Here is a 9,230-nt window from a genome sequence, read left to right on the forward strand (position 1 = left end):
TGTAAGATGCCATTTTGTCTATATCAATATGAAAGCCTATCCATTAAAAAAACCAGCAACAAAACCACAAAACAGTACACAGTCAACTTTACTTAAATTTTATACACAGGACTATTTATTGGCTTCAGTTTTGTTAGCATGTCTTTTTAGTGCCCATCCACTTCCTAGTCACTGTAACACATGGCTTTATTTTACATAGAGTAATAAAAGAATAGATTTGTAAGCTATTGTAACACAGGTTGATTGCACTACTACGGGGAAAGGGAAAGCCAGCTACCTGCAAATGATGCAGCGCTGACATCTGATCGGGTTTCAGGATCATCCTCCAAACCTTCTTCTTCACCAAGAAGTATTTTACCTGAGAAGCAACACAAGAAAAACCTTTACTGTTTTCCAAAATTGCAGTCAACTTGAAATGTTGTCAGTTAGGTGTGAAACGTATTTTTAAAAAGGTTATCCAAATCACTTTTCAAAGCTATGACAGGCAACAGATGGAAAAGAGAAAGGAACGAAGAAAGTGAATATCCAGTCCCTCACTATCTAATCAGGAAAGAAACAGACAGCAGTGACAAGTAAATAGATAGTTAAGTAATTTTATTTAACAGTGTAATCATTCAGGAAACTTCCCATGACCTCTTTCATTCTAGTTTATTTTTGTGGACTATGTTTAAGACCCCTCTAATTTCATCAAATTTGTCCTATTATTAAGGACTGTGTACCTGGCATCTGGATGTCTGCCCTCAACTCAGAAGGACATTAAAGCACCACAAGTAATAGTCTTAAGGAAGGAGAGGTTATTTATTCTATGAAAATTATCAAAGGCTACTTGCAGTTTAGAGCTTGGAACGCCAGTGATAATAGAACGGAAAATGCCTAGAGGGAAGTGCAGCACAGACTAGGAGGCCAAGACAACATAAGTGGGACAGGGTGATGAACCATGGACAACAGCCATTAAGATCCAGGGACTACTAAGGCAAAAATCTTCAAGAGGCTTTTGCCGTTGGAAAAGTGAGAGCTACTTATATCCTTACACAATCATCACAGAGTTATCTCAGAGAGTAATGTCTATTTTAAACAGAGACAGTAGAAAAAGAAAGATACCTGAAGGTGCACACTGCCTGCAAGCAAACCAGGGACATAACTGCACTGAAAAGTCTGTAAATGGGGCAGGATACAGAGTACAGAGGGAGCTACTAAGCCCATCCTTCTGGATCTTGCCGAGAGAGGGATTCATGATAACTGCTTTGAGATAAGCCTATTTTGCCATTTAGAATAAGTTTCACCATGTGAGATACCAGTGTCTTGATAATTAACTTGAGGTGAACTCTTTTGCATCTCATTTAAGTTACCAGGGGGTAAAGAAGCATTAACATCTTTAGCATTAATTTATCCACCACAACTGCTTTCCCACATAGCAGTAACACTGTGGAACTGTCTTCCTCCAGAAAGTATATTTCATGCTATTCAAACCTTTAAGTAAGGCAGAAGAGTAACCGTGACGTTCCCATGTATGTGCCATGTAAAATAACAGTAATTGGGAATTACACTCCTATGAAAGGAGGAATAAAATCCTGCTAAGAGCCCCCAACAAAAGGCATGAAAGATAGTATATTGTTCTCTATTCTTGCTGACATTTACATCCATATCACTGAAAGCAAGCAGGATATTCTGCTTTCCACAGCCTTTGAAAGTAAGTGACAGAGGAAGGACACTGAAAAAACACACATCAAGCTACGTACGTTTAAATTAGTATATACCACAAGCTGCAGAATATTTTCCCAATATAGGGGGGGGAGGGGGAGGGGGAAAATCAGTTAAGATGCAGAACACAGGCTTTCATTTCAAAATCAGTTTTCAGCCTTTTTTTGCAAATCATTTTCTGAAGCTGAAACACAAACCAACATAGGCCACCTGCTCCAAACTAAAGTTGGTCTGAAGCAGTAACACTGAAGAGAGACAGAATATTGAGTTCTGAGATTAGGGTCACATGTTTCTGTAGCTTGGGCTCACTTTACACCCCAACACACAAAGGAGTATTACACCTGCAGACACTTGCAAAAGCGTACTACTCTATATAGCAGTAGACTGCAAAGTGACTTCAATTAGGAAATGGAAATAGGCTTGGTTTTTCCCTCCTTTCTACAAAGGAAAGCAGCAGGAAATGAACAATTCACAATCTGAAATGAAACCTGTACAAAAAAACCCTGTGAACAAACTAGTTCATGCCATTTCTTCAAACTAGTTTATGCCATTATTTTAGACCACAAAAGATCTTCATACCATGACTGTGAAAGAGGATTGAAGCTGATGACTCATACACATTATCCTACTGAGTGAAGGAAAGGTTGGTGTTCTTGCAAGCACTTTAACTGTAGTCTTTATAATAGTGTAAAATCAAAATTACGCTGAAGACAATTCCAAGTATCAAAATTACGATCAACCATTTTTCATTTAAGTGTTATTCATTGTTACTCCGATTTGTTGCATTCTGTCTCACCACTGGATGATGCAGTAATATCCACTTTCAGAACACCCTTTCTTTCACTCTATCATTTCTGAACTAGATATTATCACTGCATCTGTAAGCACTACTTCATTCAGCTCTATGCACTACTGCACATTTGCTGTGGTCTTAAAGCACACAAAAATGGGAGGACACATTTGGAAGAAGCGTAAGCTAGTCACTTATAAAGTTCCCTGAAGTTTGTATGATCTTATTTAGTCAAACTACTTTTCCTTACTGCACTGCTTACCATGCTCGCACTGACTGCACTACACACACACAGTTCCACTGCAGACTAACGTTTTGCTCACCTAAACGAGGTGATGAAACCGTTACACAGCTATATCTAGGGTGATTCTAGCAGTGGTATGGCTGGTTTTAAGCAAAGCATAAACATGTAACTACCTATGAAGTACTTTCATGCCCAAACTGTGAAAAGAATACTTCAGACTAAGCTGTATTATTGAAAATCCTGCTAAATTAATTACCTACTGAAGTAATGAAAACATACACAGTAAGGCACAAAATTAATAGCATTTGTCATCAAGAAGAGAAAGAGAAATAAAAATGCATCATATCAAAGCATGCAAACATATATGTGCATTAGTGGAAAAAATAAAACAAGGCCTGATAGAACAGGAAGGTTAACTATTTTGTGAGCTACATTAAAAGGTTAAACATTGTCATCAACAGGAAGAATGAGTGCCCTGTTCAGAGAGATTATTTTTAGATATGCTCTTATAAAGTGAAAATTGCATCAATATTCATCACCATAATTTTGCCAGTGAACTACAGAAAAAAATAAGAATTATACTGCCTTGAATAATTTTAGAAAATGTTGATTGCAAGATCAGTAATCACGTCACAATTCTTTCAAGATTTACAGTGATTAAGCTCAGCTGATAACACAAAGGCAGTTGTGAATGAAGACTGAAATTCAGCCAGACAATGAAGTGGGGAGGGAAAAAAAAAAAAAAACAGAAAGGAATGCAATTAAAGATTTGTTATTTAAAATAATCACCTTTATGCTTTCTCGCAAGAACAGGGCTGCATGAAGACCCCCCTCCAGCTGCAAATCACAGAAAGTAACATATCAGGGCAAAGACAGAGCTGCTGAAGTCATGAAGGAATTCTAATAGCCACAAATGAGAAGAAAAAAAAACCATGCCCAAAGCCAGGAAGAAACTTGTTGCTTTTGAAGTCCAAGTTTTTCTTATCATTTGACAATCAAAAGGACTTAATTTTCTATGCCACTTGTGCAAAGTTTGCTTTTGAAAAAGTGCTCTGGTTTTCACTGCTATGATTACTTCTGGCTAATGAATTACCTTCTAATAGCAGCAATATTAGAACAATCGTTAGTTCAAAACAAAAGTCCTTATGGAAATCCAATCAGATCGATTCTTTTGAAACAGATAAGCAGCAGTTAAGAGAATTTTAAGACCATGCACTTCACAGACAAGAACACCGATAGCTGATTCACAATTATAGATAAATTTAAGTCATGCTTTAATTTCATGATGGTTTTGGTATTCAGCAAGGAGATATCAGTTAATATAAATTCTGATTACAATCAGCTTTTTATGAATCACAGTTGTCAAGATACTTGGCAAGAAGAACATTAATTGGAGGGGGTGAGGGGAAGGAAATCTGCCACTACAGTTAACTTCCTCTGTGTAACCAAAACCACCTATCAACAAAAACTGTAAAAAAATACCATGGAGTGTATCATTACTTCATGAATATATACCCACTTAATGAAAGGAGGGAGAAAACCTTTTACTGTACCTGGGGAAAAAGGAGTCATGCATAACTTCATACACTTCATTATTTTCCTTCATACTTTTGACTAACACTGAGATACAGAGCTGGTGATGTATGTTCATCTGCTTTTACTGCAATTATCAAAAATACAGCTTACCTATGAGTTCCACTATGCTCCCACTGCGGCTCCTGCTGGCAGATTCATCTTTGGATACACTGACCTGTGCAATGCCCCCTGAGGCAGTCAGGGCATGGAGGAGCTCAGGTGGTGGTGTTCTGAAGAGCTGTTGTAATAATTCTAAAGCTCCAGTCACAACATTATGGTCCTGATGCTGGGTGTAATGCAGAGTCAATTCATAAACCTAAAGCCCAATAAAGTACTGGAGTAAGTCTCTATGAACACACAAAATAATACATTTCTACTTATATAACACATGAGATTTCAGTGATGCATTAAAAAAAATAACTGACAGTAAGTATACCTAACCTTGACCACACTCTTCCAAAATGTCAACTAATTGTAGCTATTCAACTGCCTTTTTGGTAGAAGCCTGTTGTTCGTCTGTTGTTACAGAAAGTCATCACAGAGAGCACCATAACAATTATGAAGTTGTTTAGCTCCATTAAGAACATCTAACAAGTACTGCTGGTTATCCCATTTTTCTGGGATTTACGGTCATTAACATTATCCATCAACAATTCCAGGCATTCAACCAACTATCATTTACCAAGATGAAGAGGAGTTTAAGAAAAGAATTTACAATGTTCAACATCAAACTAGTGCTATATCATACTATATGCAAGATTTAAGTACTTGAGTAAAATTAGTTCTCTTCAGGTTAGGGCTGTTATTCACATTCTACCTGTATAAGCTGTTCTGGTGAAGGCGAAATCTCAGTTTCTTTTCTTGTTACACCAAAACTGCCTTTCAGGCTGGTATCCTTCACTTGTTGTTGCAATAAAGGTATGAGATACCTTAGTGTAAGTAAAACACCCAGTATTAAAAGAGTAGGATGATCATCTACTACAGGAACCAACAAGCCTGGGGGTAGAAACAAAGCACCAAATCACTTATTGACAGTGGCTAGTTTCAACACATTTTTTTATCATGCAGTCCATATAACAGCTTCTTTAAAGAAGAAATACAACCACACCCCAACAACAATACCTAACAGCAACATAAGAATGCTTTCTAAATGTAGAAACATTTGAAAATATGCATTTTTTAATATCGCTGACAATGATTTAAGCAATGTGGAAGGTGAGATAAGGTCCTCTGACCAGTCTTCCCTGTTCCGTAACCCCATTCCACTCAAAAAGACCAAAAAAAAAAAAAAGTCTTTCTAGTAATCCCTGGTGCTTTCACCAAGTGACCTAAACTCTCTTGCTCCCCTCACCTGCTTCCTCTCTCCATGAGGCAGTATAATTAAGGTCAAACAATTTTCTCACACACATGCACTACTATCCTAATGAGTTTCATTTACACTTTTGCCTGCCCCCTCAAGTATTGGCAACCTTATTCCCCATACCTACATGCTAATCAGAGTCAAACCCAAAATGAACAACATAAGTGGTTCAAGTTGTTGAACAAACCTAAGTTATGTAAAAAACCACAATGTTCTACGCAGGAGAGAAAAAAAAATTCATGTAGTTCCTATTAGTGCTCCAGTCTGAATTCAGTAACATTACCAGGATGTTATAAAACATCACCTTTGAAGCAGGAAAGAACGACATGTGCACAGAAGTACACCGTTTTGAGTCACACAGTGAGGAGAGTCACTATGTGGCATTTGAATTTTTCACCTGTTCTTAAAAGCAGCAAGGCTAACAGGATAATGTTTTATGTATCTGTCAGTCTTCCTCACTTCTCCTTTTGCAGTACAGTCTACATAGTAAAGAGCCCGCTGTCAGTAACAAAACTGAGGCAAGTTGCCACTACAATCCAGAGAAGCATCTCATCAAGAGGTGCAAAACACCCTAAAGCCCAACTTCTCAGCTGAAGAAATATGAAAGTAATACCTCATGCAAAGTTGTGTGCTTTTAAATTAAAAAAAAATTCATTTCTGATTTAAGTTAGGTTTTTAAAGAATCCACAATAGTACTCCTTCTAAAAATAGGTTACAGGGTATGTGTTTGTGACCCTGAGAACAACCATCACATCCTCCACCTCAGACTTGCTGCACTAACAACCAAGCAGCTGAACAATGCAAGTCTTCAGACTCCTGAGCAAGTTCTTCCAGAATCCCTAGACTTCCTCATTTTCCAACAGGCTACTTGCTTCCCCAGCTATGGCTGCTTTTCAACAATACTGAATTAGCATTGCAGCACACAGAGATACAAACAGCTTTAGTCATATTTTCATCTAACTTGATAGAAAACAGATGAAGCACTGGCAGTGTAACTGGTAGTCTAAGTAGCCTTGCTTTCCCTGAAAACCTCCCACAAGCGAAACGGGTCTTACGTGGAAAAAAGAAATCGTGTTACTTATACCTCAAGCAAGTTTAATTTTTTTTTCCTGAATCTTACCTAAAAGTACATTCAATAACCAGGCATAAAAATACTGTGTTCTTCGAGAATGTTGGCAGATGCTTACTGCTGATCCTGCCGCTGTTCGACGAATAGTGGGGGAACTGGATTTAAGATTAGCTATGAAAGCCTTCAATAAAACCTAAAACCAAAGACAACTTACTTAACAGAAGGTCATTAAGAAGTCAAACATTTTTCATTCATTCAAAGCATTACTTAACACGCATCAAGCAAGGGCAACTTTTGCCTTAATTCAGACTTGCAGCTCTAACACTGCTTTCTGTAACATCTGACTGATAATGCCGATAGCTTACTGTGCTTTGAGTTGTAACAGGGAACACTAACAGGTAAAGATAGATACCTTAATTTCATTGTCATTTGCAAAATTGCCAAACGCTGCCATGATTTTTGGTATTGCCGCAGCCAGTGTCTCTTGTACCGATTCTTCAGGTCTCTTACTTATTCGTGTGAGACAGGGCAAAAGGTTCACTAAGTACGGCCTGAGTACAGTAAAGAAGAAAAACTATTTAGGCATCAGAACTGTACCCACCTGAAAACATTTTTAATACATACCCAAATTCTGTGGCATTACTAAGACAAAAAAAAAAAAAAGTACCTTTTAGCTACATAGAATGCAGAAAAAAACCCAAACAATAGTCCTGTGAATACATTTTGCAGGTATTAAGATAGAACTGAAAGGAACACACTTAAATGACTATTAAAATATTGTCCTCACAATTTCCCCACCCCACGAGTCATGTACAGCACAGAACTAAAGACTCTGCTAAAAGAAAGCCAGCTCAACCAAAGCTGCTTCAGAGAGAATACAATCACAGAATTGTTTGGGTTGCAAGGGACCTTAAAGACCATCTAGTTCCAACCCCCCTGCCATGGGCAGGGACACCTTTCACTAGACCAGGTTGCTCAAAGCCTCATCCAGCCTGGCTTTGAACACGTCCAGGGAGGCAGCATCCACAGCTTCTCTGGGCAGTGTGACAGGAATAATGCGACAGGAATTCTTACAACCTCCCAGTTATTTAAAACTTGAGAACAGGAACATTTTGTTAACATCTATATTTTTTAACTGTTCTTTGGAAAGTTTATTACTAGGACATGTTTACCTGCATTTTTGAGGCCGAACTAGATGTGCAAGCTCAGCAAATCTCCAGAGTGCAGCACGTAGACTTCTGGAAGCACCATTCTAGATATAGCACATAATTGTTACATTTCATCAAGCAAAACCATTTCCTAGAAAATACCCATAATACACAACAGTGTACAGTTTTATACCACTTAAACAGATAAAAATGTCAGATGTCTGGAAGCAATAGACTTTCTTTAGCCAAAAAGAAATCGAGCAATCTCCATGACTGCCTTTGTTTTTCCAGCTGATATTAGTAATTTTCTAAGTGATCCAAAATGAATACAGAACAACAAGAACATGTCTGAGATGTCTGAGAACTCCAATCTGCTGAAATCAGTTTAAAATATCGGAGAAAAGTCATCAACCAACAAAGAAACAGTGATGATATGAGAGTCTAAAAAAAAATTTCACTGGAACACTTGCAGATATAAATGCCGCATAAAACTGACAGCAGTGGAGATATGCAAGTAATGTTGAGCTCCAGAGTACACCAAAAAAAAAGGTCCACATTGATCTGTATCACTTGATAATGGTTTGCATGCTTAAGTTTAGTGTCCATTTGTCTGTACTGACACCTGACAGTCAAAATGCCTCAAGACACATTGTCTAAGGATATAGTAAAGCTTCTCAGTATTGTTGGAAATCCAGAAAACTATGGAAGTCGATAGATGTCTACAAGAAATTGTGTGCCTAAAATAGTTTAAACCCAACCAAAATGCTTCTCAAATCAAGTCTCTCTGAAGACACAGTTGAGCTGTTCAGAAGCTGTCATTTCTTTCTTATTTTCTTGAGCTAGTATATCAAAGGCTCAGTCTTGTTAGCATGACAAGTAAAAAAATCTTGCAATTGAAATACAAAACGTATTTTTCAGGTTCAGAGCCCAACAACAGATTCTGGCATAGCTCCTGAAGCGACTCAACCAATGCACAAACAAAATTCAGTCTCGAGTACTTCTGTTATGCCTGCTACCGCTCTCGCCTCTGCCATGAATCTGAGTGCAACTGTTTAAGAAGCACAATCCCATCCAAACGACAAAATATTTCTCCTGCACCTGGTAACAAGGTCCAGAAACTTCAGAGTGATTTTTGTTTGTTTGTTTTGTTTTTAATTAGCTAGACATTCATTTCCATACACTCAAAGATCCTACATGACATTGATATTACAACAATACAGTCAGATATTCATACAGGGCCTATAAGTAGTCGACAGCTTTTCTTCTGTCAGATATCCACATGGCTTTTGTTATTTCTTTTCTAGAGTCCTATCATTCCCAAAAAATGTAACAAAAAGTAATAG

At 37.7% G+C, this 9,230-nt stretch overlaps 1 protein-coding gene across 1 annotated transcript in view; it reads right to left on the reverse strand.

Moving 5' to 3' along the window:
- HTT (huntingtin) overlaps positions 1-9,230 on the reverse strand; it is a gene marked incomplete at its 5' end in the record, with an annotated part of 74,525 nt that overhangs the window by 60,242 nt on the left and 5,053 nt on the right. Inside the window, 7 exons of the mRNA XM_010150936.1 lie at positions 278-358; positions 3,525-3,572; positions 4,422-4,626; positions 5,128-5,306; positions 6,791-6,932; positions 7,152-7,290; positions 7,912-7,991. Coding sequence (XP_010149238.1) covers positions 278-358; positions 3,525-3,572; positions 4,422-4,626; positions 5,128-5,306; positions 6,791-6,932; positions 7,152-7,290; positions 7,912-7,991 — 874 coding nt within the window. The remainder of the gene's footprint in view (positions 1-277; positions 359-3,524; positions 3,573-4,421; positions 4,627-5,127; positions 5,307-6,790; positions 6,933-7,151; positions 7,291-7,911; positions 7,992-9,230) is intronic.

This window comes from Eurypyga helias, unplaced genomic scaffold (genome assembly GCF_000690775.1).
Source record: "Eurypyga helias isolate BGI_N326 unplaced genomic scaffold, ASM69077v1 scaffold5594, whole genome shotgun sequence".
In the NCBI taxonomy this organism is placed as follows: Eukaryota; Metazoa; Chordata; class Aves; order Eurypygiformes; family Eurypygidae; genus Eurypyga; species Eurypyga helias.